Source organism: Crocodylus siamensis, chromosome 1 (genome assembly GCF_052110815.1).
Source record: "Crocodylus siamensis isolate JL-2025a chromosome 1, ASM5211081v1, whole genome shotgun sequence".
NCBI lineage: Eukaryota > Metazoa > Chordata > Crocodylia > Crocodylidae > Crocodylus > Crocodylus siamensis.
Genome location: NC_143395.1, coordinates 427,465,494 through 427,493,055, shown reverse-complemented (window position 1 = coordinate 427,493,055; position 27,562 = coordinate 427,465,494). Strand labels below are relative to the sequence as shown.

At 61.8% G+C, this 27,562-nt stretch overlaps 1 protein-coding gene across 1 annotated transcript; it reads left to right on the top strand.

The window, feature by feature from the left end:
* The first annotated feature begins 5,247 nt into the window (after positions 1-5,247).
* Positions 5,248-27,447, top strand: CAD (carbamoyl-phosphate synthetase 2, aspartate transcarbamylase, and dihydroorotase). The gene is made up of 44 exons (XM_090031321.1): positions 5,248-5,485; positions 5,677-5,816; positions 7,089-7,218; positions 7,302-7,444; positions 7,724-7,865; positions 8,181-8,352; positions 8,733-8,918; positions 10,733-10,845; positions 11,229-11,371; positions 11,638-11,769; positions 11,865-12,098; positions 12,421-12,642; positions 12,772-12,960; positions 13,271-13,395; positions 14,574-14,707; positions 14,916-15,028; positions 15,116-15,363; positions 16,226-16,472; positions 16,564-16,662; positions 16,841-17,065; positions 17,378-17,560; positions 17,908-18,126; positions 18,248-18,415; positions 18,602-18,784; positions 18,871-18,975; positions 19,269-19,505; positions 19,677-19,758; positions 20,822-20,988; positions 21,249-21,413; positions 21,643-21,774; positions 22,051-22,252; positions 22,556-22,746; positions 22,939-23,079; positions 23,196-23,291; positions 23,475-23,616; positions 24,678-24,722; positions 25,138-25,289; positions 25,482-25,556; positions 25,662-25,874; positions 26,297-26,422; positions 26,549-26,704; positions 26,794-26,895; positions 27,029-27,123; positions 27,201-27,447. Exons 1-44 carry the CDS (start codon positions 5,404-5,406, stop codon positions 27,301-27,303), a joined length of 6,699 nt encoding a protein of 2,232 aa, XP_089887447.1. The 5' UTR covers positions 5,248-5,403; the 3' UTR covers positions 27,304-27,447.
* Positions 27,448-27,562: the final 115 nt, after the last annotated feature.

Genomic DNA, 27,562 nt, shown 5'->3' with positions numbered 1-27,562 from the left:
CACCTCCAAGGAGGATTACTCCGCGCTGGTCCGGTCCTGCAGGGACCAAACCAGGAAAGCCAAGGCTGCAACTGAACTCCAACTAGCTTCAGGCATCAAGGACAACAAAAAGTCCTTTTTCAGGTATGTGGGGAGCCAGAGGAAAAGCAAGGGCAATGTTGGACCCCTGCTAAACCAGATGGGGCAACTGACAACTGACGCCCAGGAAAAAGCCAACCTATTAAATAGGTACTTTGCGTCAGTCTTTCATCAGTCACACGGAATGCCCATGCCTGCTATGGGACAGGGAAATCTGGGTGAGGGGGATCCCCTACCCTCCATCAATGCTGACCTCGTGAAGGAACACCTTGAGAAGCTGGATACCTTCAAGTCAGCTGGCCCTGACAACCTGCACCCCAGGGTACTCAAGGAGCTGGAGAGCGTCATAGCCCAGCCCCTGGCACGGGTCTTTGAAAACTCCTGGCGCTCTGGTGTAGTGCCCGAAGACTGGAAGAAGGCCAATGTGGTGCCGATCTTCAAGAAAGGGAGGAGAGTGGATCCGGCTAACCACAGGCCCATTAGCCTGACTTCTATCCTGGGGAAGATCTTAGAAAAGTTTATTAAGGAGGCCATCCTTGAGGGACTGGCCCAGGCTAACATTCTAAGGGACAGCCAGCATGGGTTTGTTGCAGGTAGGTCTTGTTTGACCAATCTCATTTCCTTCTATGACCAGGTGACCTATCACCTGGACAAGGGAGAAGAGATTGATGTCATATATCTTGACTTCAAAAAAGCTTTTGATCTCATATCCCATGATCACCTCTTGGCCAAACTGCCCAGTTGTGGCCTTGGCTCCACCACGATCCGCTGGCTGGGAAATTGGCTTCGTGGTCGGACCCAGAGGGTTGTGATTGATGGCAGTCAATCATCATGGTGCCCTGTAACCACTGGGGTCCCTCAAGGCTCTGTCCTGGGACCCATACTGTTCAACATCTTCATTAATGATGTGGACATTGGAGTTAGGAGTGGACTGGCCAAGTTCGCCGATGACACCAAACTTTGGGGCAAAGCATCCACGCCAGAAGATAGGCGGGTGATCCAGGCTGACCTGGACAAGCTCAGCAAATGGGCAGACGAGAACTTGATGGTATTTAACACCGAAAAATGCAAAGTTCTCCACCTTGGGAGGAAAAACCTGCAGCACCCTTATAGGCTCGGCAGTGCTACGTTGGTTAGCACTACAGAAGAAAAAGACTTGGGGGTCATCATTGACCACAAGATGAACATGAGCCTCCAATGCGATGCTGCGGCTAGTAAAGCGACCAAAATGCTGGTGTGCATCCATAGATGCTTCTCGAGCAAATCCCGGGACATCATTCTCCCCTTGTACTCGGCCTTGGTGAGGCCGCAGCTGGAGTACTGCGTCCAGTTTTGGGCTCCACAATTCAAAAAGGATGTGGAGAAGCTTGAGAGAGTCCAGAGGAGAGCCACGCGCATGATCAGAGGTCAGGAAAACAGATCTTACGATGACAGGCTGAGAGCCACGGGACTCTTTAGCCTGGAAAAGCGCAGGCTCAGGGGTGATCTGATGGCCACCTATAAGTTTATCAGGGGTGACCAATGGGATCTTGTGGAACATCTGTTCACCAGAGCGCCCCAAGGGATGACGAGGTCGAACGGTCACAAACTCCTGCAAGACCGTTTCAGGCTGGACATAAGGAAGAATTTCTTTACTGTCCGAGCCCCCAAGGTCTGGAACAGTCTGCCAGCGGAGGTGGTTCAAGCACCTACATTGAACACCTTCAAGAGTAAATTGGATGCTTATCTTGCTGGGATCCTATGACCCCAGCTGACTTCCTGCCCTTTGGGCAGGGGGCTGGACTCGATGATCTCCCGAGGTCCCTTCCAGCCCTAATGTCTATGAAATCTATGAAACAACCGGCACCATACCTACAGGTTGGGGAACTCCCCTCTTATCAGCATGGAGGCGGAAAGGGATCTGGGGGTCATCATTGACTCCAAGATGAACATGGGCCGGCAGTGTGGAGAGGCAATCAGGAAGGCCAACCGCATCTTGGCATGCATCCACAGATGCATCTCGAGCAGGTCCAAGGAGGTGATCCTCTCCCTCCTGGTCAGGCCACAGCTGGAATATTGCGTCCAATTCTGGGCGCCACACTTCAAGAGGGATGTCGACAGCCTGGAGAGGGTCCAGAGGAGGGCCACTCGTATGATCAGGGGACAACAGGGCAGGCTGCGGGACCTGAACCTGTTCAGCCTCCAAAAGAGACGGCTGATGGGGGGATCTCGTGGCCTGTTATAAACTAGTCAGGGGGGATCAGCAGACACTGGGGGAGTCCCTGTTTCCCCAAGCACCGCCAGGAGTGACCAGGAATAACGGTCACAAGCTGGCAGAGGGTAGGTTTAGGTTAGATATCAGGAGGCGCTACTTCACAGTCAGGGCAGCTAGGGTCTGGAACCAGCTTCCAGGAGAAGTGGTGCAGGCTCCTACCCTGGGGGTTAAGAGGAGGTTAGATGAACACCTTGCTGGGGTCGTTTGACCCCAGTACTCTTTCCTGCCATGGGAGGGGGTCGGACTAGATGATCTGCTCAGGCCCCTTCCAACCCTACACACGATGAAACTATGAAACTTCCTGGAGCCACCTGGCTCCCCGGCCCAGAGCTTACCCCCACTCCTGGGAAGGCCCCAGGGCTACCAAGGGCCAGGGCAGTGTGACTGCCCAAGCTCCTGGGGCTCTGAAGGCCACCTCTGCCCCCACCCCAGGGCAGGCCAAGGCCTGGTCGCACCGGAGGCTCACAAGCAGAGTATGTCTATGGCTCCGCTGCAGCCTAGGCCCAGGCTGCCCCGGCGATGCGTCCTGGGCTGAGGCCAGGGGAGCCCTGCCCATGGCAGAGGACCCAGCAGGGCAACTCATCTCTGGGCATGGGGCACCCAGGGCAGCAGGATGGAGCTGATGTACAGGGAACTTAGAGCAGAGTTGCATGCCGGTGGCTGAGGTAAGCTGCCTGCCCAGCACCACTGGGGTCAGGAGAGAGCCTGGTGCTGAGTACAGGCTGCACAGGCCTGGCATGGCAGCCTCCAGAGACCGGACTGAGGCACAGACAGTGAGTGTTAGGGCAGGGGCAGCAGTAGCGGGACCAGCTGTACCCAGGGGTTCTCTGCACGTGGCCCAGGCCAGAAAGTGAGCAGTGCACATGAAGAAAAGGGGAAAGACTGTGTGATGTCAGTGCAGGGAGAGCACATGGAGACAGACAAGAGCAAGACATGTGGCAGCAGGGTGCTGAGTATGGGCAGCATGGGGGGTCCTCCATGTTTCCCGTGCTGAGAGCAGCGCTGTGCCGGGGGGGGCGGGGTGCCAAGGCCAGGTTAAGGCCCAAGCAGGGCACTCCCTTGAGCAAGGGCAGCTGCATAGATGTTTGCTGAGGGAAACTGATGAGAAGTGGGTACTATGGGTTGTACTGAGCTTTGGGTGTTTGGGTTTGGCATCTCATTGGCTTCAGACTTAAATGGCAAGTGAATGTGCTCTCTTTTAAACTGTAGATCAAAAAGAAGTTGGTTTTCCCAGGGTGGAATTCACTGTTCAGACTGCCCGGTCACGCTATACAGGGGACCTGGGGGCAGAGGAGGCCAAAGGCAAATGGAAACAAAACGACTGGTGATTGCTATGTAAGAAAAATTAAAACTATGCCTGTCTTGTATGGAAGCTGGCTGAGGTGTGACATGGCCCTGAGATCAAGAGCTGTGTGAACACAGTTGTTCTTTTCCTTCCCGTTAGGAGACTGGTGGACAAGAAATGCTGAGGAGGGGCTTGGCTTTGTTCTGAAGTGTCTGTGGTGGAAAGCGGTGTTCCAGCAACAGGACTGTTGGGGCAACAAAGTGTGAGAAACATGTTTACAATTTGGTACAATAAACATCATCATCACAATAATACTATGAATAATAAAGTGGTGTTTCCCTAGGGTGAGTCTCACCCCTTGCACTCCAGGTGTGCTGACCCCTGCGATTTCCCCACGCATAGGAAACTCAACTGCACAATTTGTGGCAGCGCGGGACTGCATTCACGGTCTCCCTGGCTCATCTGCAGACAGGCTCTTGTGCAACTGCAGACACCTGGGAGGCAACGGAAGAGGAAGGCTGTGTTAGGGTGGGTGTGCAGGTGGGCTGGAGCAAGCCTGTACCGGGTGCCCTGGTGCTCTCTCACCAGTTGTGTGTTGCTGCACCAGGGAAATCCTCTAGCTAGCAAGTGCAGGCAGGTCCTCGGGGTGCTGCAGCTGGGGCAGCTGGTGACATGGGCCATGCAGGTGTGTGGTGTAGTGTGCTCCCAACTCTAGCCCTCAAGGGGAGCCTGTGTCCTTCCTGCAGTGGCTGTGGCATGCCACTTTGTGACCCCTTTGGAGAGGAAGACATGAACCAATGGCTGGAAGTTGCAGCAAGGTAGGTTTAGGTTGGAGATCCAGAAACACGTCTTCCCTGTCAGAGCAGGGGAGGACTTCCCACCAGTGGAGGTGTCGAGCACAGGCTGGATGGACACCGGTGGGGGAGGATCTAGGCGGGTTGCCTGTGCTCTGCTGTGGGGGTGTCCCAGGCTTCTGGGCTGTGCTGGTTGCCCCCACTCCCACTTTCTGCTCCATGTGTCAGGTTTTGAAGCCTTCCCCAGAGGTGCTGGGGATGGGGCTGTGCTGATGCTCCTGCTGGCACCAACCTGGCAGGGTCCTGGCTGGGGGGGTCTTGCCCCTGTGCTCAGGCTCAGTCTCAGCTGTGCTGGGGCAGGAAGGGATTTCCCCCCTGCTGGGGGGGGCGGGGGTTGCCTTCTGCAGCAGGGACTAGTCTGGACCGGGCTGATCCTTGGCCTAAGGGCAGGGCTCGAATTGCACTTCGAAACCGGGGGTGGGGGCAGGCTGCAAAAAAACTGGCTGCTCATCATGATGCCCTAATAAAATCGGAGACCCCCGTTACATTTTCAAATCTTACAGGGGAGCTGTTGTCTCTTCTGGGGGCTCAGCGCCCCCAGCTGCCCCGCCGCTCGAACCCTGGCCGGGGGGCCCGCAGATCCCCCGCGTGGGGCCTGTGGCCAGCCCCGGGCCGGGCGCCTGCAGGCCTCCGCCGCGCCCCAGCACGCGTGAGGACAGGCCGAGGCTGGCCCGGCGCAGGCTCCCGAGGCCTCTCTCCGCCCGGGCGGCGCGCCGGAGGCTGCGGGGCGGGGCGGGGCGGGGCGGGGGAGGCCGGCGCTGCGGAGCCTGCCCTGGAGCTGTCGCGGCCCCGCCCCGGATCCGGCCCCTCGGCTGACGCGGCTCCGCGCCGTCCGCCCGCCTCGGCCCCGCCGCCGCCTCCCCCCGCCGCGCACGTGGCCCCGCGCCCGGAGCCTCTGCGTGCGGCCAAGCCGGGCCGAGTCGAGCCAGGCCATGGGCTCCCTGGTGCTGGAGGACGGCGCTGTGCTGCGCGGCCGCCCCTTCGGGGCCCCGGGCTCGGCCGCCGGCGAAGTGGGTGAGTGCGGGGCGGGGCGGGGGTCCTCGGCTCTGCCCGTGGCCCACGCGAGCGGGGACCCGCCCACGTGGGGCCGCCCGGCCCGTTCCCGCTGCTCCCGGGGCCGGGGGCGGGGCGCGTGGGCCAGGCTCCGCGGGCCGCTGCCCGGCTGTGCCGCCCCGGGCTGCCCCTGACGCCCCCCCCCCCCGCAGTGTTCCAGACCGGCATGGTGGGCTACCCCGAGGCCCTGACCGATCCCTCCTACAAGTCCCAGGTCCTGGTGCTGACCTACCCCCTCGTGGGCAACTACGGCGTCCCGCAGGATGAGCCCGACCCACACGGCCTCAGCCGGGTGAGTGCCGGCGGGGGCCACACAGCCAGCCAGGCAGGCCCGGGCTGCTGGCAGCCAGCGGCAGGTTGGCATCAGCTCTGCTGTGAATTTGGCCGGAGCAACCCAGACTCCCATGGGCCCTGGCAACTGTCCAGCATGGCAAGGCTGTCCTCTGGGGCTGGCCGGAGGGGCACAGATGGGCCTGCAGCCGCTGGGGAAAGACGCTGCGTGCTGGGGCTGGCTGGCAGGGTTGCCGTTCCGGCACAGGCCAGGGCAGGGCCCCTCTGCTGTGCTGTGAGCGCTGCCTTGCCCCATGGTGCCAGGCAGTGCCTCTCCCTTAAGGGAGCCAGCTTTGAATCTGCAGCCCCGGGCAGCCACATACCGGCCATGCCACCTGTCTGGCTGCGTTAGCATCGCCGCCCAGGAGCCAGCATGTGCTGGGACTGCTGGCTCCCCTGGAGCTTTGCATCAGCACAGCTCTGCAATGGGTCAGCAGGGAGCCCATGCCCGTGCAGCCTCTTGCAGGCCTGCACAGACTGGCTGTGGGGGGCTGTAAGGGCCCGCGGGGCTGCCAGGAGGAGTTCCAGCCTGTCCTCCCTGAGTGGCTGGGCCGGGCGTGTCTCGCTCCCCAGAAGTGTCTCAGGGCTTGTGTCCGGTCCTTCATCACTGCAGGGCATTTGCCAGTAAGGAGTCCCAGGGTCAGAGTCCAGCCTTGCTATCACGGGCAGGTGCCCTGTCGCCCCCCTCACATGGATCCAGCTCTGTCCTGACTGTGGCCCTGCGGGGCGGCTGGCCTAATCCCTCCACCCTGCTCTAGGTCCTCTGCTCCCGTCCGGCCTTGGGGGTGTTCCTGGTCATATGTCCCCCTTGCCCCTGTGCCAGCCCCGTCCTTCGGCTTAGCTTGTTCCCCCTACAGCAAATGCGTGCTCCTTTGCTGTGACCTCCCTGGCCTGGGCCCGACAGGTTCCTAGCCCCTCACTGGTGTGTCCTGGGTCACACCTGTCCTCTTCGTGCTGGTGGCATGTTACACACTGGTGCACCCAGGGCTGCCACCACCAGGACTTCTGCCCTCTCCAAGGGCCTTGGCTGATTGTGGGCAGTAGGAAGGCCTGAGTGTGCCCCTCTGGGGTACCGCAGTCCCTTCCTGGGCTCCGTATGGAAGAGGGCCAGGCCACAGTGTCTGCTGCACCCCGAGAATGGGACACACACAGTCCTGCAGCCTTGTGCCTCAGGGCAGCTCCCTGCTCCCCCAGGCCCTGCTCCCCACCTTGCTCACCCCACCTCTGCACACAGTGGTTCGAGTCCAGCAAGATCCATGTCGCAGCACTCATTGTGGGCGAGTGCTCCCAGGTTTGCAGCCACTGGAGCGCGGCCCTCTCCCTGGACCAGTGGCTGAAGGAGCAGAACATCCCCGGCCTGGAAGGTGGGCCTGGGCAGGGTGTGGGGTGGGGCGGGGCGGGCGGGGGGCGTGCAGGGGGCTCTGGTGCTAATGCCCATCGCTCCCAGGGGTGGACACCCGTGCACTGACAAAGCGAATCCGGGAGAAGGGGACACTGCTGGGAAAGCTGGTGCCAGATGGGACCCCCGAGAAGAGCCTGCCCTTTGAAGACCCCAACACACAGCACCTGGTGCGCGAGGTCTCCCTGAAGGTATGGCCAGGCCCTCTGCCCCGTGGAGGGGGTGGGGGCCATGGGGAGGACAGGCCAGTGCTGACCACATGGGTGACGGAAGCATCCTGGGCACTAGGTTGTTTCCCCACTCCCCTCCAGCCCTGCTGGTCTTGGGGGTCTCTGCCTGTGCCCTCTTCCCCACTGGCCCCAGGAAGTGCTGTCAGCTTCAGGCTGGGGCCCATGCTCCTGGGTCAGCAGGGGCTTGCACCTGGCCTGGTGGCCATGTGGCTGCTGGACTCTGACCCTCGAACCCCACAGGAGCCCCGAGTGTTCAACCCCAGTGGCTCAGTCCGGATCATGGCTGTGGACTGCGGCTTGAAGTACAACCAGGTGCGATGCCTGTGCCAGCGTGGAGCAGCCGTGACCGTGGTGCCCTGGGACCACCCCCTGGACAGTGCAGGTGCGTGTGGGCCCTGTTCGGCTGGGCTGGGGGCAGTCACTGGTAAGGCTGAGTGTGGGTATGAGGGCCAGGTGCCGATGGTGGAGCCAGCTGCGTGCGCATGAGAGCAGGGGGCCTGGAGCTTGCTAGGGTGGGTTGAGGGACAGGGGACACCTGGAGCTTGGAGCCCTGGTGCATCACCCCAAACAGTGCTGAACCCAGTGACAAATCCTCTCAGCCATTAGTGCTGGGAGGGGGGGAAGGGGAGTTGGGCAGGGCAGGGCCAGTGCCTGCTCTGACCATCCCTGTCCCTTAACCTTAACCCTTGCCCCACAGAGTTTGATGGGCTATTCATCAGCAATGGCCCAGGAGACCCACAGTGCTGCCAGGAGACTATCGCTGGCCTGCGCCATGTGCTGGCTGCACCCCAGCCCAAGCCTGTCTTTGGCATTTGCCTGGGGCACCAGCTTCTCTCACTGGCCGTTGGCGCCAAGACCTACAAGATGAAGTGAGTGTGGGGGAAGGAAGCCCCAGCCACAGGGGCAGTTGGGCTGGGTTCCCAGCTCCTGGCACAGGGCTGTGGGGGGCTGAGGACTTTGCCCCAGCTGGGTCTGTGCCCATGGGAGTGGCCCTGAGTGGTGGCATGGACCCCCTCTTCCCATGTCCCCCACAACCCCTCAGCCCAGTCCATGAGGTTGCCTGGGTCTCCCATGGGCCTAGAGAGGGGAAATTTCCTTCCTGCACCCCTAACCAGCTGCCTGCCTCTCATGCCCACTGGTGCTGCAGGAAGGTCCCTGCCTGGGGTGGGTTTGGCCAGTGTGCCCCCACCCTCCTTAGCCATGGGCTCTGCAAGATGTGTCGTTTGACCTGCCCCGCCATATCCTGCAGGTACGGGAACCGTGGGCACAACCAGCCGTGCATCCATGAGGACTCAAAGCGCTGCTTCATTACCTCACAAAACCATGGCTTTGCAGTGGAGCCAGGCAGCCTGCCTGCTGGTTGGGCCCCACTCTTCACTAATGCCAACGACCGCTCCAATGAGGGCATTGTGCACAACACCAAGCCCTTCTTCAGGTGGGTAGACCGAGGGGGTGGGAATGGGCTGAGGGCCGGCTGCCACCCTGACACTCCAGGGGGGTCGGGCAGTGCTGGGGTGGCCCTTCCCTTTTGCATTCATGCTTGGGTGCAACGTGGAGGGCCCCAGGTGTGGCATGGCAGGTGGCAGTATGTGTCTAGTCCATCCTGGCCTGGCACCTTGGTGGGTGCTGGGCTGGGCCAGGCTGGACAGGGCGTGTCGTGGTGATGTGTCAGACTTGTGGTGCTGTAGGGAGGTCAGGCAGGGAACTTGGCCCAGTGTCGTCATTAGGGCTGTGCGAAGCTTCGGACAAAGCTTCGGATCCGGAGAAGCTTCGGATGCTTCGGGGGCCGAAGCAGCACTTCCGGGTCAAAGTGCTGCCTCGTTCAGCTTCCCAAAGCGGATGGGAGCCGCCTCAGAGATCCGGCCATAGGGTATAATGGGGAAACAATAAAATATCTATAACTTTGTTGTTTTTTGTCCTATTTGGATGGGGTGGCAGACTCTGCAGAGAGGATGAAGTCTGCCAAGTTTTAAGAAGATTGGTGCAGGGGCTTGCGGGGAACAGCACCCCAAATTCTTGAAAGCAAAACCCATGTCATGTCTAGGCGTTACAACCTAGCGGGGTGAAAACTGCAGGGGTGGTAGCTCTTACTGAGGCCACAAGGCGCAAGATCGGTGCAGGTGTTTGGGGGGAACTGTCCCTCAAGCTGCGGACAAGCAAAACTCGTGCCATGGGCGCTTGTGGGACTGACTGTGTCTGTCTTGGGGTGGGAGGGGAGAGAGGCTGCAGGCCTGGCTGCTAAGCTGCTGTGTTCCCAGTTACCAATCAATCCATCATGATTCACTCAGGGACCATGGACTCGGGGTACAGCTCAATACACAGGACCTAGCTACTGCATAACGACTTAAGGAGCAACAGTTAGCACCTACAAAACCAGGCTAAGGAGAGGAAAGACTCAATACAGACAATCAACTGCCCCAAGACGGAAACAGTCTTGGCACCAGTTTTGTCAGTAGCTAGGGGTGCAGGGCCCCAGACCCCCCCGCACCCATCTCCTTGACAGCTGGCAGCGTCACAGCAGGGGCCACCACCCCTGCACCTGTCACCCTGCTGCGCCCTAGCACACTCAAGTGTCACCCATGGCACAAGTTTTGCATGTCAGCAGCTTGAGGTGCAGGTCCCCCCCAATCCCTGTACCCATCTCCTTGAAAGTTGGCAGGCTTTGTGGCTTCAGTAACAGCTACCAGCCCTGCAGTTTTGACCCCCCCTGTGTTGTAACACCCAGCCGTGACATGAGTTTAGCTTTCAAGAATTTGGGGTACAGTTCCCCCCAAACCCCTGCACCAATCTTCTTGAAACTTGGCAGGTTTCATGCTCTCATCAGTGGCTACCATCCCTGCAAGTTTCATCCAAATTGGACAGAAAAAACCCCAAAGTTATAGATATTTCATTGATTCCCCATTATACCCTATGGCTGGATCTCCGAGGCGGCTCCGAAGCTTCAGAGCCGGATCGAGGTGGAAACCGGGTCTGGAGCTCCGGGTCAGATCGCGGCCGTCTGAAGTGGCCAGATCCAAAGCCAGATTGAATCGCTGTCGACTCGCACAGGCCTAGTCGTCATGGTGATGGGTTTGGCCTGATCCAGGCACCACGGTGCTGTGGGATGCTGGCATGGGCCTGCGGTGGTGGGGGAGGGGTTGTCTAACTGGCCCAGTGCTGTCATGGCAATGGGGTTGGCCTGGCAAAGGTACCGCTGTGGGGAGGCTGGGCAGGAGGGCGCGTCTGAGCCAGCTGCCTGTCCCATGACAGTGTTCAGTTCCACCCCGAGCACCGGGCAGGCCCCAGCGACCTTGAGGGCCTCTTTGACATCTTCCTGGACACAGTGCGAGATCTGCGTGCTGGGAGCCCAAGCCCCAAGACAGGTGGGATCCTGGGCCAGGAGGAGGTGGGGGGTTGGTCTGGGAAGCTGTGGGTGCAGATGTGGCCTGTTGGGGCCCCTCATCGCTGAGCGCTTGCTGCAGGGCCTGGCACATGGGCCTTGCCCTGGAAGAAGACGCCTCTGGGCCGTGGCTGTGGCAGCATGTGTGGCCTGGGGAGGGCCATGTCCCAAGCGAAGGGACCTGGGCTGTGCTGCTGCCTCGGGGGGGGGCTCCTGATGCTGGGCACCCTCTCTGAGCTCTTTTGGGCACGGCAGCCACTTAGCTCGTGGTCCTGCCTGGATGTGTCCCAGTGGGGTAGAGGGGTGTCCCAGTGGGGGCCCTGCTGTGAGTGCTGAGTAATGAGTACTGGGCTACGCTCTCTGCAGTGCGGGAACGTCTGCGGCAGTGGCTGATGTACAGCAAGCCCCCGGCAGGTGGCAACTCAGCCCGGCCACGCAAGGTGTTGATCCTGGGCTCGGGGGGTCTCTCCATTGGCCAGGCTGGGGAGTTCGACTACTCTGGCTCGCAGGTGAGCCCTACAGCTCGGGGAAGGCAGGTGTTGGGAAGACAGTGTTCAGTGGCCTTCAGGGACAGGAGGTGGAGTCGTCATGCGAAGGGGAAATGTTGTGGGGACATGGGGTAACGCGGTAGCAGGACACAGCTGGGGACTCTATGATGGTGGGGTTGGGGGTCCCTGTGATAGCAGGGGTCCAGGGATGTGGGACAGTTGGTATGATGGCAAGGGGGTGCAGAAAGATTCTTGGCTGTCATCAGGCCCCCCTGACTCTCTGACAGGCCATCAAAGCCCTGAAAGAAGAGAACATCCAGACAGTACTGATCAACCCCAACATCGCTACAGTGCAGACCTCCAAGGGCCTAGCTGATAAGGTCTACTTCCTGCCAATCACCCCAGACTATGTCACCCAGGTGAGTCCCATGGGCAGCACTGGGCCTGGGGCAGGGGGAGGGGGCAGGGGCCCTGCCAGCAGGAAGCTCCTGTCTCACTGCCATTTTGGTGCCAGGTGATCAAGAATGAGCGGCCAGATGGGATCCTGCTTACCTTCGGGGGCCAGACGGCCCTGAACTGCGGGGTGGAGCTTACCAAGGGCGGTGTGCTGGAGCGATACTGTGTGCGGGTGCTTGGCACGCCTGTGGCCTCCATTGAGATGACGGAGGACCGCAAGGTCTTTGTGGAGAAGATGGAGGAGATCAATGAGCACGTGGCGCCCAGTGAGGCTGCATTTTCCCTGGAGCAGGTGTGGGGAAGAGCAGGAGGTTGTTGGGGCTCAGTGTCCTGATGTCCTTGGCCAGGGCCCTGGGGGTTGTGCCAGCATCCCAGGCTGGCATCTCATGCTGGGCGGGGGGCTTCCAGCATAGGCCTCGGATCCTGTGTTCCCTGTGCTGGGGCATTGGCACCAGGTCCATCCTGCTGGTCGCATGAGGGGAATCTGCCTGGGCCCCTAAAACCAGTGGCCTTACAGTGTCCCCTGTGTTCATAGCACTGTCTCCCCCTGCGTACCCTACCTGTGCCCCTACCTCTACCCCATCGTCTGCACTGACTCTGCTCTTGTCCCACAGGCCCAGGCAGCGGCTGAGCGGCTGGGCTACCCTGTGCTGGTGCGCTCAGCCTATGCGCTGGGGGGCCTGGGCTCCGGCTTCGCCAGCAGCAGGGAGGAGCTGACGGCACTGGTGAGCCAGGCCTTCGCCCACACGTCCCAGGTGCTGGTGGACAAGTCCCTGCAGGGTTGGAAGGAGATAGAGTATGAGGTCGTGCGTGATGCCTACAACAACTGTGTCACCGTGAGTCAGGGCCGGGGCCAGGATTGGGAGAGGACCTTCTCTCTGCTCATGGTCTCAGTGGGAGCTGAGTGCAGGAGGACAGGGCCCCACCGCATGGTGACAGATCCTTGTCTTCACCCGTCCCCACAGGTCTGTAACATGGAGAACCTGGACCCTCTGGGCATCCACACAGGCGAGTCGATCGTGGTGGCACCCAGCCAGACGCTGAACGACCGGGAGTACAACATGCTTCGGCACACAGCCATCAAGGTGGTGCAGCACCTGGGCATCGTGGGCGAGTGCAACATCCAGTATGCACTGAACCCTGAGTCTGAGCAGGTGAGGACTGGTGGGACAGCGTCCCTTACCCTGTGGTGCCCTGCAGCCACAGTGTGCTGTGCTCCAGGTGGCGGTCTGTGGTACAAGAACGTGTCCTGGTGCCATCCCATGCCTGCCAAGTGCCCTGCACCCCACAATAGTAGCCTGCTTGTGGACCAGGGAGAGGGGGCAGGTCTCCACCCCTGGGCCCCCTTAGAGCTGGGCACTGCGCGCCCTGCGCTTTGCTGTGAGGGGGCCCTGCGGAGTGGGGCTGGAGGTATTGCTTTACAACTGTGGTGCAGTCCTCATGCTGGCCCTGCTGCCCCCTCAGTACTACATCATCGAGGTGAACGCCCGGCTCTCCCGCAGCTCGGCCCTGGCCAGCAAGGCGACTGGCTACCCCCTGGCCTATGTGGCAGCCAAGTTGGCGTTGGGCATCCCCCTGCCTGTCCTCAGGTAACAGCCTTGTGCGCAGGGGTGGGGGTGCTGGACCTGCTTGGCACTGCAGCAGGCCTTGAGGGTCAGGGGGACAAAGATAGGGGAGTCCTGTCTGTTGGGAAGAGGGGGCGATGGGTGGGCTCTGCCTGCTTCCCCCAGACTGAAGGGCAGAGTAGAGGTGTCTGGCATATCCTGGGGTTCTGGACTTTGCTGCTTGCTGCATGGAGCTGAGAAGGAATTGTTTCCCCTCTTGCTGCTCTGCGTCAGGGGATTTTCTCACCTCCCCCAGAGGTGCTGTGTGCTGGATGCATCCCAGGCTGGGGAGGAGGACAGGGCTGTGCCACTGCTCCTGGCACCAACCTTGCAGGGTCTTGGCTAGAGGGTCTTGCCCCCAGCTAGGGATCAGACCAACGTTGCACTGGGGGCAGGAAGGGATTTCCCCCCCGGTCAGATCAGTATGGACTGGGGAGGATTTGCCGCCTTCTGTAGTGGTGGCATGGCCCAGCCTGGGATCTCTGTGCATTTATGCCTTTGGCAACAGCAGGGTACCACCAGCCCTTGTCCCCCAGCTGCACCTGGGGTAGGGCCAGGGGCTGTCAGTGTCTTGTTGGGGCACCTGACTGTGTGACAAAATTGACTTGTGTGACATCAGCAACAGGTCAGGCAAGGACGTGTCTGGGATGGTTTGGATGAGGCTGATCCTGCTCAGAGTGGGGGCAGAGTTAGCTGTGACCTCCAGAGAGCCCTACCAGCCAGACTGCTTCTACTCCATGGCTGCCGGGCTCTGGGGCCTGCTGTTACCCCGCCACAACCTGGGGGAAGGTGGGGTGTGGATGGGAAGGGTCCGATGTCTGGGCCCTCATGGCAGTTCTGGCAGCATCCTGGAGTGCTGGACCCAGGGAGGGAGAACACCTGGTGGTTGGAGGGTTCAGCCCCTCAGACCCTGGTGCTCTAACCCCCTGGCTTTGGCCAGCCTGGCTTCCAGAGTCCTCTGCACTGCAGTGTGCTCTGCCCCGCCAACCTCTCCCTGAGCAGAACAGCCTGATGAGCTCCCAGCCTCCCCCGGGAGATGCTTCCTGCCTCCCTCCTTCCCCTGCCCAGTCCCACCTCTGTAGCCCCCCTCTGCAGGCTCAGGTCTCACCCCACCACCCTGCAGCTGAGCCCAGGGCTGGGTGCTGACGCTCCAATTCTGGCAGAAACTCAGTCACCAACTCCACCACGGCCAACTTTGAGCCTAGCCTGGACTACTGCGTGGTAAAGATCCCACGCTGGGACCTCAGCAAGTTCCTGCGTGTCAGCACCAAGATTGGCAGCTCCATGAAGAGTGTTGGTGAGCAACCCGTTGGCCCAGCAGCCCAGCCCAGCCCCCTCTTCCCACAACACCCAGGCTCCCTCATGGCCTGGTGCCTTCCCCCCTCCGCTGCCCTGTGGTTCTGCCCAGCATGCCCCCCCACTCCTCCCCACTGGCTGCACCAGGTTCACATGCGGCCCTGCCCCTACCCCCAGTGGCTGCTGACACCACTGCTCCCCCCATGCAGGAGAGGTTATGGCCATCGGGCGTAACTTCGAGGAGGCCTTCCAGAAGGCACTGCGCATGGTGGATGAGAACTGCGTGGGCTTCGACCACACTGTAAAGCCGGCCTCAGACATGGTGAGTGCCGACCAGGGGTGGTGGGCACCTGGGGCTGCCTGGTGGATCCTGCCAGGGCCCAGGTCACCCCCTCCATTCCCCCAACAGGAGCTGGCGACACCAACAGACAAGCGGATCTTCGTGCTGGCAGCCGCTCTGCGCGCCGGCTACAGCATTGAGCGCCTGTACGAGCTGACACGCATCGACCGGTGGTTCCTGCACAAGATGAAGAACATCACAGACCATGCACTGCTGCTGGAGTCCTACCGCCAGGGCAGCCCCATGCCACCTTCCGTGCTGCAGAAGGCCAAACAGCTGGGCTTCTCTGACAAGCAGGTGGCCCTTGCTGTGCTCAGGTGATCTGGCAGTTTGAGGCCACAGCAGGCCTGTATCCACCTAGGGCTGAGGGTGGGGCAGCGGGCAGGTGTTAGAGAGAGAACATAGTAAAATAGATAGGTGGAGCTGTAGCCCTATTGGTATTTGCTGGTATTCATTGGTATTCCCTGTTGGTGAGTGGATTTGGAGATGATGGCAACCTTTTCCGCCTCTGAAGTTCTCTCCCTCCTCTGAGGTTACCTGCAGTGAGGGGTAGGGCCCTGTGCACTGGGGATACGAGTGCCTGGTTAGTCCTTTACTTGCCACATTGCAGGTGCTGGACCATGGGGCTGTTCATGGACTGTGGCAGTGCCTCTTCCATGAGCCAGCAAAGCTTGATGTGTAACAGGCACTGGAAAGTTCACGGCTTGGCCAAGGATTGTTCCCAGACTGGGGTCACATGAGCTGCGGGCTTGGACCAGAGGCTGTGAGCCCTGTTCCTGCAGAAGTGCCCCATCCCCTCCATGACCAGAGATGCACAACCCCTAGTGCGGCCCTGGCCAAGAGGGTGGAGGAGGTTCCCGGGGAGGCTGTGTGCATGGCTGTCAGGCCCGTGGAGCATGCTGCCATTACGAGCGGCAGGATGTCTGGGACGTATGTTACCTTGGTGACAGGGTGGTTTTGTCTCTGGCCGTCATGCCCCATTTGGGGAATGACACAGGGCATCTTAACAAAATGGACTTCCTGTTTCCTGCAGCTGGTTTTTCTCTGACACCCTGTGAACTGGGGGCAGGAGGGCAGGGGGTGGAGCGAGCAGCTTCCTGCAGCCCAGCAATGGCCAGGTGCCCTGGGGTTGTACAAGCAGCCCCTGCCCTGGCTCAGCCTCCCCCTCTCTGTCCCCAGCACAGAGCTGGCTGTGCGGAAGATGCGGCAGGACCTGAAGATCCTGCCTGTGGTGAAGCAGATTGACACGGTGGCGGCTGAGTGGCCGGCACAGACCAACTACTTGTACCTGACCTACAATGGCCGTGAGCATGACCTGCCCTTCCGCGAGCCCCATGTCATGGTCATCGGCTCCGGTGTCTATCGCATCGGCAGCAGTGTTGAGTTTGACTGGTGCGCTGTTGGCTGCATCCAGGAGCTGCGCAAGGTCCGTGCCCAGGGGTTCAGGCCAGGAGGGCTCTGGGATCCTGGCCTGGGCCCTGCTGCAACCCCCATCCCGCACTTGATGTCTCCTGCAGATGGGCTTCAAGACCATCATGGTGAACTACAACCCCGAGACAGTGAGCACTGACTATGACATGTGTGACCGGCTCTACTTTGATGAGATGTCCTTTGAGGTGAGGCCAAGTAGGCTGCGGGGGAGAGGAGCCTGGGGCATTGATCCAGGGGGGGCTGTCAGAGGTTGGTGGAGAGAGCATAGGTTGCCACGGGAGCCTATGGTACCCGAGCCTGGTCCTGCTCTGCTAGCTGGTGCCCATCCCCAAGTGCATGCCCCGCTCTGCTCCTGCCCCACAGGTAGTGATGGACATCTATGAGCTGGAGAGCCCCGAAGGCGTAATCCTGTCCATGGGGGGGCAGCTGCCCAACAACATCGCCATGGCGCTGCATCGGCAGCAGTGCCGCATCCTGGGCACCTCTCCTGAGGCCATTGACTCTGCCGAGAACCGCTTCAAGTTCTCCCGCCTGCTAGACACCATTGGCATCAGCCAGCCCCTGTGGAAGGAGCTCTCTGACATGGAGGTAAGAGTGGGTTGGGGCTGGCAGTGCTGGGGTGGGGCAGCCCGGGCATCTGCTGGTTTAGGTGGGGGGCTGGGCAGGCGAGTATGTCCTGTCTGAGTTGGGCTGGGCAGGGGAAAGGGAGACTGGGGAGTGGGCTATCAGGTTTGGGGCTGTGATTGTTGTGGGAGGGAGACCAGGGAGTGCCTGGGTCCTGGCTGGGCTGGGCAAAGAGGCAGGAGTCTGGGGGTGGTGGAGTGGGTTGGGGTTAGATCTGGGAGGGGGAGGCCAGTGGTGGGTGGCTCTGCGCCTGCCTGATGCCAGCCGTGCCTGCAGTCGGCCAAGCAGTTCTGCTGCAAGGTGGGGTACCCGTGCGTGGTGCGCCCCTCCTACGTGCTGAGCGGTGCCGCCATGAACGTGGCCTACTCAGACAGCGATCTGGAGAAGTTCCTGTGCAACGCCGTGGCCGTGTCCAAAGAGCAGCCCGTGGTTATCTCCAAGTTCATCCAGGAGGCCAAGGTCAGGGGGCTGTCCTGCCTGCCGTGGGCACCCACTCCTGCTTGCCAAGGGGGGTGGCCTGGGGCACATGACATCACTGAGAGCCAATTGCAGAGCTTTGCTGCCGCCTCCATGCCACCCCCGCATGGCAGCACAGCTCTGATCTCCCACCTGGGCCCATCACGCTCCTGCCCAAGATTGCAGACCTCTGACCGCCTCACCTGCCAGCCACCCCAGAGCCTTTCCCACCCCCTCCGTTCTTGGGCTGTGGGACAGACTGGGGGTGGCTGGGCTGGGTTGAGGGATTTGTTTGTGGGGTTTCTGGTCCAGGCTGCCCCATCCCTGCTGACGGCAGCTCCCGCTGGCAGGAGATTGATGTGGATGCCGTGGCCTGTGATGGGGTGGTGGTGGCCATTGCCATCTCAGAGCACGTGGAGAACGCGGGTGTGCACTCGGGCGATGCCACCCTGGTGACACCCCCCCAGGACATCACCCCCAAGACGCTGGAGCGCATCAAAGCCATCGTGCATGCTGTGGGGCAGGAGCTACAGGTCACAGGGCCCTTCAACCTGCAGCTCATCGCCAAGGTACTGCAGGGAGGAGCTGGCCTGGACAGGGGCTGGGCACAGGGCCCCAGGGACAAGGGATCAGCCTGCCATGGTGCAGGGCCCCCCACTTCCCCAGGCACCTCACAGCCTCTCCCGGCAGGATGACCAGTTAAAGGTGATCGAATGCAACGTGCGCGTGTCCCGCTCCTTCCCCTTCGTCTCCAAGACACTGGGTGTGGACCTGGTGGCCCTGGCCACGCAGGTGATCATGGGCCAGGAGGTGGAGTCTGTAGGGCTGATGACCGGTACTGGTATCGTTGGTGTAAAGGTGAGCCAAGGGAGGGGTCAGTGCTGGTTTTGCCATGGGTCAGGGCAGGGAAGGGGCCATGTGTTGGTGCTGCCTGGGGCTTGGGTGTGGGAAGGGGCTGTGCACTGCTGCTGCCCTGGGCCAGGGCAGGGGAAGAGCTAAGTGCTGACTCTGGTGCCCAGTGGTCACACTGCACTCCTGGCCCAGGTGCCACAGTTCTCGTTCTCCCGGCTGGCGGGTGCGGACGTGGTGCTGGGCGTGGAGATGACGAGCACGGGCGAGGTGGCCTGCTTCGGGGAGAACCGCTGCGAAGCCTACCTGAAGGCCATGCTCAGCACTGGCTTCCGCATCCCCAAGAAGAACATCCTGCTCACCATTGGCAGCTACAAGGTATGGGGATGGTGAGGGCAGGGGCTGCCAGGCTCTGGGTGGAGGCAGGGGTGCAGCAGGCGCTGACTCCCTGGTGACTGTTGCAGAACAAAAGTGAGCTGCTGCCCACGGTGCGCACACTGGAGAGCCTGGGCTACAACCTCTATGCCAGCCTGGGCACTGCCGACTTCTACACCGAGCATGGCATCAAGGTAGCAAGGGGCAACAGTCAGCCCACGGCAGGGCTCTCTGCCTGTCTCCTCCCTCTGCCCGGGGTTGTGGGGCCTGCACTTTGAGCTTGCAGCTTCTGGGTATCCTGGCCCTGCCTCTGGAGCACAACCCTCTGGTCCCCGTTGGCATTGCCAAGTCCAGGACTTGGGAGTATTCATTGGTGTCACTGGTGCAGGGGCAAGGGCCCCTGGATCCATGTCAGTGTCACTGGTGCAGGGTGGGGGTCCCCGTTGCAGGGCCTGGGGCTGGAGTAGGTCTCACTTCCCCGGGGCAGGTGATGGCTGTGGACTGGCACTTTGAGGAGACCGATGGCAGTGAGACAGGCACCAAGAGCATCCTGGACTACTTGGCAGAGAACCACTTTGAGATGGTCATCAACCTGTCCATGCGCAATTCGGGTGGGCGCCGCCTCTCCTCCTTTGTCACCAAGGGCTACCGTACACGGCGCCTGGCTGTTGACTACTCTGTACCTCTCATCATCGACATCAAGTGCACCAAGCTCTTTGTGGAGGTAGGGACAGGGGTGGGGCTGGGTTCAGTATCCTAATTGCAGGTCTGGGAGAGTGCCTCTGCCCCAGAGGCACTGGGCGGCAGAGGAGGCAGGGGTGGGGCAGGAGAGCAAAAGGGTCTGGTACTGTCAGCAGGGCCCTGCCATCCTTGACCTATTCCCTGCCTCCCATAGGCACTGGGCCAGATTGGGGCAGCCCCCCCACTGAAGATCCATGTGGACTGCATGACCTCCCAGAAGCTTATCCGCCTGCCAGGTATGCCAGGGAGGGCTGGGGGGACTGGCTGGGAGGGGTGAAGAGGTCACTAGACTGAGGCAGCTGAGGAGCTGGAGTGCAGGGGCCCCAGGGATTGCGCCTTGGTGCCTGTCCCACCCTGAGGTGCTGTGGCCCCAGGAGCCCTGGGCATTCTGCGACTGGCTTTCCCCAAAACCTAGGGCTCTGCCTCAGACAAATGCAAGGTGATGCACCTCGGGAGGAACAACTGGCACCATACCTACAGGTTGGGGAACTCCCCTCTTGTCAGCACGGAGGCGGAAAGGGATCTGGGGGTCATCATTGACTCCAAGATGAACATGGGCCGGCAGTGTGGAGAGGCAGTCAGGAAGGCCAACCGCACCTTGGCATGCATCCACAGATGCATCTCGAGCAGGTCCAAAGAGGTGATCCTCCCCCTCTATGCAGCTGGAGTATTGTGTCCAGTTCTGGGCACCACACTTCAAGAGGGATGTCGACAGCATGGAGAGGGTCTAGAGGAGGGTCACTCGTATGATCAGGGAACAACAGGGCAGGCCCTATGAGGACAGGCTGCGGGACCTGAACCTGTTCAGCCTCCAAAAGAGAAGGCTGAGGGGGAATCTTGTGGCCTGTTATAAACTAGTCAGGGGGGATCAGCAGGCATTGGGGAAGTCACTGTTTCCCCGAGCACCGCCAGGAGCGACCAGGAATAACGGTCACAAGCTGGCAGAGGGTAGGTTTAGGTTAGCTATCAGGAGGTGCTACTTCACAGTCAGGGCAGCTAGGGTCTGGAACCAGCTTCCAAGAGAAGTGGTACTGGCTCCTACCCTGGGGGTGTTTAAGAGGAGGTTAGATGAACATCTTGCTGGGGTCGTTTGACCCCAGTACTCTTTCCTGCCACGGCAGGGGGTCAGACTAGATGATCTGCTCAGGTCCCTTCCGACCCTAGAAACTATGAAACTATGGGGGAGGAGGGGCAGGGCCCTGTGTCCTGGGAGGGGACAGACTGGCAGGTCCTGGGCTGCTGGATGCCAGCACAGGGCTAGGCAGATGGGGCCCAGGCTCTGATGTGCCCTCCCCACAGGACTGATTGACGTGCACGTGCACCTGCGCGAGCCGGGGGGCACCCACAAGGAGGACTTTGCATCGGGCACAGCGGCTGCACTAGCGGGGGGCGTCACCATGGTGTGTGCCATGCCCAACACCAGCCCTGCCATTACTGATGCTGCCTCCTTCGCCCTTGTGCAGAAGGTAAGTCCCTGCACCTCTTGCACTGTGCAGAGAACCCACCCCCACTGCCACTGCCACTGCCACTACCACTGTAGGCACCTGCCTGGGGCCCTCCTGCTGCTGCAGGGCTGGTACTGAGCTGGCAGCCACACTGCAGCTGACACACCCAGCCCCATGGGCAGCCAGGCCGTAGCCATGGGGTCTGGTGGGGCTTGGGGAGGGGGTTCTGACATGGTGCACAGGGCCCCTGGGCTGGTGCACCTGACCCTTGTCTCCTGCAGCTGGCTGAGGCGGGTGCACGCTGCGACTTCGCCCTGTACCTGGGGGCCTCGTCGGACAACGCCAGTGCCCTAGGCCCCATGTCTGGTGTGGCTGCCGGGCTCAAGATGTACCTGAACGACACCTTCTCTGACCTCAGGATGGACAACGTCTCGCTCTGGATGGAGGTGGGGGCAGGGGCTGGGCCTGGGGCCAGGATGTCCTCAGTGTGCCACAGTGTGGCTGAGTTTGGGCACTGCTTTCTGCTCGTGCTGGATGCGGGTGGAGGATCTCTACCCCCATTTCAGCCCCTGATGTGGAACCCAAGGACCTTAGCGCACAACACCTGCACTCCCCCCAGTGGCCTCCCTTCCCCCAGCACAGCACGATTTTCACTCCTGCCCCATTCCCTCCCAGCACTTCGAGCAGTGGCCGCGGCACCTGCCCATCGTGGCACATGCAGAGAAGCAGACAGTGGCCGCAATCCTCATGGTGGCCCAGCTGTACCAGCGCCCTGTGCATATATGCCACGTGGCCCGCAAGGAGGAGGTGAGGGGGCTGAGAGAGGCCGCAGCTGGGACAGCAGCAGCGGCATCTGTCCCCTGGTGCTGGGGTGTGTCTGTGGCCTGTGGTAACCATGTCCCTCGCCCTTGCTGCTGGCATCAGGGGTGTCTTTTGGTGACCTTGGCTGAGAGTGTCTGTGGGAGGCCTAGGGGGTGACTGCCCAGGGGTGGGTGTAAGCCTGGGAGGTGGGATGGGGGCATCTCCCAGGGCAGGGCAGGGCACGATGTGGTGTAATGTTCTTGCTGGCTCTGGGGCCTGCAGATTCTGATCATCAAGGCGGCCAAGCAGAAGGGCATCCAGGTGACATGCGAGGTGGCACCGCACCACCTCTTCCTGTGCCAGGACGACCTGGGGCGCCTCGGGGAGGGGCGTGGGCAGGTGCGGCCCATGCTGGGCACGCATGAGGATTTGGAGGCCCTATGGGAGAACATGGACGTCATCGACTGCTTCGCCACTGACCACGGTGCAGAACCGGGCGGGTGACTTTGGGGAGCCAGCACCAGATGTGGCCTTGGGGCAGGCAGGGGTGGGGCATGGGCTGTACCCCTCAATAGAGCATTAGGGGGCTGTGTCCTCCGGCCCTGGGCTGGTCCAAGCTGGGTGCAAAGGGGGCCTTGTCCTGAGATAGGGCAGGGGCATGGGCAGGCGCCCGTCTTGGGGCTGTGACTTGGGGCTGGGCGCTGCAGGCTGAGGGGGCCATGGGGCCCTAGGGGGGAAGCACAAGTTGGAGTAGGGCCTGGTGTGAGCGCCATGCTGGTGTCCGCAGCCCCGCACACGGTGGAGGAGAAGCTGGGGAAGCAGCCGCCACCGGGTTACCCCGGGCTGGAGACGATGCTGCCACTGCTGCTGACAGCAGTGTCTGAGGGGCGCCTCACCATTGAGGACATTGTCAAGCGCCTGTACGAGAACCCCCGCAAGATCTTCACCCTGCCCGCCCAGGATGACACCTATGTTGAGGTGAGGGTGGCTGGGGCCAGGCAAGTCCCTCCATGCTGGGGGCCTGCACTGGGGGTGGGTGGGCCCTGTCTGGGCCCACAAGCCCCCTGTGGTTGGGGCTGTGGCTCTGGACTGGGGCTGTCAAGGGAGTGGGCGCCGCAGAGCCTCCCTCTGTGCTCGGCGTGTGCTGACCCAGTGCCACTGTCCTGGCAGGTGGACCTGGAGCACGAGTGGGTCGTCCCCAGCTGCATGGCCTTCACCAAGGCCAAGTGGACACCATTTGAGGGGATGAAGGTGAAGGGGACAGTGCGCAGGGTGGTGCTGCGTGGAGAGGTTGCCTACATTGATGGGCAGGTAAGGCCCTGCCCTCCCCCCACTACCTGCTGGAGCCACCCGACTGGGGTAACCAGAGCAGCCAGGGCTGCACATATGCAACATGAAGCCCCCAACTCTCCACTCCTTGCCTGCAGGTGCTGGTGCCCCCGGGCTATGGCCAGGATGTGAGGAAATGGCCTGCGGGAGCCGTGCCTGTGCCACACACTGCCCCTGCTAAGGAGATCCTGAAGGTGTGTGAGGGCAAGGGAGTTTGGGCCTGGGGAGGGGCTGGGCTTGGGCCAGGAGAGGGCTGTTGAGGGTGGGGGGTGGCTGATGCTCCAGTGGGTGGGGAGGGGCAGGCAGGCTGCTCTGCTCAGGCTTGGGGGGCATCGGCGGGTGTGCTTCTGCTCACCTGTGACCCTCTGTCCCCACAGACACCAGAGCGGCCCCGGCACACGGTGCAGAGTGAGGCCCTGCGCAGCCGCGCTTCCAGCCCCCGCCGTGCGGGGCCCGTGGGTGATGGGCGTTTCCACCTGCCGCCCCGCATCCACCGTGCCTCAGACCCTGGCCTGCCAGGTGAGGCACCAGGGGGTCGCCGTGTCCTGCTGAGGGAGTGTCCAGCTTGGCGGCAGCACATTGAGCAGCCTGTGAGCCAAGGCTGAGGGGTCCCCCTGGCTCTGAGGCGGAGGGGCTGGGAGTGCCTGCCCTGCATCCTGCCATGGGGTGTCCCCATGCACGGCCAGGGCAGCGCGAAGCTGACCTCCTGCCCTCTGTGTCCTGCCGGCATTATGGAGGCCAGGAGCCCTCTGCCACACAGCTGCCCCAGGTAGTGGTAACAGCCGAGGTGGGGACTAACTCACTCATTGCTAATGATACAGTGTGATTTGTACTAACGAGACACTAATCAGCAGCTAATGAGTGCACTCCCCTTCCTCTAGTGCAGCAGCCCAAGCAGAGGCCTGCAGTCAGAGGGGCAAGGGGGCCTGGCAGGCCACAGCACCCTGTCACTGGAGGCTGCCCTGTGGCTGCTGCATGCTGCACCTGAGTCATCTCCATGCGGCACATCCCCCTCCCCAGTCCTCTCACGTGCAGTTCACCTGTGGCACTGGGTCCCAGCACTGTCACTGCCAAACTCTTCCCCCAGGCCCCAGCTGTCACGGGCAACCTCGCCAGCTGGTTTGATTTGATGCATGAGGCGGGATGTGCAGCAGCCCCAGCCCTCCATGGGGCACTGCCGTTGGCTTGGGTTGGAGTTCGGGCTGCTGGGTGGACTCTGAGGGAGACCATGGCAGGGTTTGGCATGGGAGGGTGTTGGGAGCCAGGCCAGGACTCACGACTACCTGTGTTGTCTGGAGCTCCCTGCCAACTCCCCAGCACCAGGGCCTCCTTGGGTGCAGAGCCCTTACACCTGAAGCCAGGCTGGGAGCCCCATTGTATTCCCTTGTCTTCCCAGCGCTGGTGCTCTTGCCCCTACAGCTGTCCCGCTGGCAGAGGGGCCTGCAACAGGCTGGGGCCTGGTGCCACAGCCCTTCCCTGGGTAGCAGGGCCTGAGTGGGGGCAGTGTATCTGCCCAGGATGTGGGGGAGAGCAGGTACTCATAGCCACATCGCTGTCTAACCAAGTTGTCATTTTGCCAGCTGAGGACTCCAGAGAAAAGGCTGTCAAGAAGGCATCTGAGCCAGGTGCGTCCCCCCATCCCCTGCCACACAGGGAGTCTGGGCAGGAGCTGGTGGGGAGAGGTGGGGAGGGGGGTGGTTTCCAGCTGCCACGTCTTGCTGGGGGCTCGGAGCAGGGCCCGTGGGGCAGTTATTGCTCTCTGCCCCATGGCCTTGCAGGCCCTGTCACCAGCAGCATCTGCTCCCAGGGGGCGCCAGGGCCATGCTCTGCGCAGGGTCTTTCCCCTTCTGTCCCTGCTAGCCAGTGGGTGAGGCTTGGGGGACGGCCCCTCCCCACTCCCCCCCCACAACCCTGGTGCTGCAGCCCATCTATGCAGGGTGTACCAAGGGTAGGACCAAGATCGTGGGGCCTAGGGCTGAGGCTGTTGAAGGCTCTGCAGTGCACTTACATAGCTGCTTACTCCCTTCCCCGGTGCTGCAGATCCTGCTGGGGTCCTGGACAGCTGCTACCCACCAGGGCCCGTGCCCAGACAGACATCGCCCCAGACTGTGCCCCACCTACCGACCTCCCCGGTGCTGCACCCCCTCGTTGGCCAGCATGTGCTCTCTGTCAAGCAGTTCACCAAGGATCAGGTGCCAACACTGCCTAGGGGCAGGGGCAAGAGGGCAACTGTGGGGGCTGGGAATGGGGGCAAGGGCAGGCCCAGAAGGGGGTGGAGGCCCCATGGGTAGTGCTGGCTCCAGTGCCACCCTGGTGCTAGGCATGTGGCTGCCCTGTGTTGGGGGTGCAGAGCCAGGACCTGGCTGAGCCCCATCTCCTTGCAGATGTCACACCTGTTCAATGTGGCACACACCTTGCGCATGATGGTGCAGAAGGAGCGCAGCCTGGAGATCCTGAAGGTGAGTGGAAGCGAGGGAGTTGGGGGCACCAGGCATGTGGGAAGCAGGGGTGAGTCTGGGGGTGGGTGGCATCGGCCCCACCACGCTCACAGCCCCTCTCCCCAGGGCAAGGTCATGGCCTCCATGTTCTACGAGGTGAGCACACGGACCAGCAGCTCCTTTGCGGCTGCCATGTCGCGCCTGGGGGGTGCAGTGCTGTCCTTTTCCGAAGCCACATCCTCGGTGCAGAAGGGCGAGTCCCTGGCTGACTCAGTGCAGACCATGAGTTGCTACGCGGATGTGCTTGTGCTGCGCCACCCCCAGCCAGGGGCTGTTGAGGTGAGGGGCCCTCAGAGCTGTGCCCAGGTCCCTCCCCTAGTCCTTGTGGGCCCATAAATGGCTGGGGGGGAGGGAGGGGGAGGAGGAGGGTGTGGTTGTGGGGTCAGGCCATCTTGGAGGCTGGAGGAAACGAGCCCGTTCTGCCTGGTCATAGGTCCTGCCCTGGTGGCTTCAGCCCTGACGCCGCTCAGGGTGCAAATGCTCCTCTCCCCTGGACCCTATTTGCAGGATCTTGCTGCCCTTCTGCCTCTGCCCGCCCCACCTCTGTCCCGTGTCATTGTCGTTCCCCCCACCCGCAGCAGAGTCAACACACTAGACACTGTCAGCCCCAGGCAGTGCTCCTGCCAGTGGGGACGGGACCCCGGCTGGAGCAGGGAGTCTGGGTGTCCTAGCTCCCAGGCTCATCCCTGTGCTGTTACCAGCTGGCTGCCCGGCACTGCCGGAAGCCCGTGATCAATGCCGGGGACGGGGTTGGAGAGCACCCGACGCAGGCCTTGCTGGACATTTTCACTATCCGTGAGGAGCTGGGTACTGTCAACGGCATGACGGTAAGGCCCACAGCCCTGGTCCCCGGCAAGGGGGCACAGGGGGCCACTGCATGGTGGGGGGCTTCTGTCCAGCACAGGAGGAGGGTTTGGGGGACAGGGACAGTACTAGCTGCTGCCTCCCCCCAGATCACCATGGTGGGGGACCTGAAGCATGGGCGCACGGTGCACTCGCTGGCATGCCTGCTCACCCAGTACCGCGTCAACCTGCGCTACGTCACACCACGCAGCCTCCGCATGCCTGACGACATCATCCACTTTGTGGCATCCAAGGGCATCAAGCAGGTGAGCCGGCCACATTTCCCCCTCCCACGTGGATGCGCACACCCACACGTGCACACGCACACTAACGACTCTCATCCCCTTGCCTGCAGGAGGAGTTTGACAGCATCGAGGAGGCTCTCCCTGACACAGATGTGCTGTACATGACCCGCATCCAGAAGGAGCGATTTGCCTCCACGCAGGAGTATGAGGCAGTGAGTGCCGCTCCTGGCAGTGTATATCTTGGGCCCCCGCTGGTTCTGTGGGCAGGGCTGTATCACTGCCAGGGGGCCTATTAAACATGGAGTGGGGGGGGAGGCAGCCAGCTGACACCCACTCTCTCCCCAGTGCTTCGGGCAGTTTGTCCTCACCCCGCACAGCATGACCAGGGCCAAGAAGAAGATGGTGGTGATGCACCCTATGCCCCGTGTCAACGAGATCAGGTAAGGGGGGTGGGCTCTGGCTGGGTGATGCTGGGCTACACTCCCCCGCCTGCCCTGACACTATGTCTTGCCTCCAGCGTGGAGGTGGACTCAGACCCCCGGGCCGCCTACTTCCGGCAGGCAGAGAACGGCATGTACATCCGTATGGCGCTGCTGGCCACTGTGCTGGGCCGCTACTAGGCCCAGCCCGGCCCTGCAGCCACGAGCAGAGCCATGGCCCAGCACCTGGAGCAGACCGGATTGATCGTGGGACCGAGACCAGGAGGGGAAGGACTGGAATGGGGGGAGGGGCGCGCGGGCCACAATAAAGCTCCTCCCACCGCACCCGCCTGTGTCAGTGTGTGGGGGGCGAGGGAGGCGCCATGTGCGCCACACGTGGCTGCCATGCGAGGGGTGGGCGTTCGAAAGCCGGAAGTTCTGCGGCCGGAAGTCCTCCAGA

Excerpts from the sequence above, each read along its gene's own strand:
- CAD (XM_090031321.1), top strand. The coding sequence starts at position 5,404 with ATGGGCTCCCTGGTGCTGGAGGACGGCGCTGTGCTGCGCGGCCGCCCC. Across the intron at positions 21,775-22,050 it reads ACGTGGCCCGCAAGGAGGAG|ATTCTGATCATCAAGGCGGC; the intron begins GTGAGGGGGCTG and ends TGGGGCCTGCAG. Across the intron at positions 23,292-23,474 it reads CTGCTAAGGAGATCCTGAAG|ACACCAGAGCGGCCCCGGCA; the intron begins GTGTGTGAGGGC and ends CTGTCCCCACAG.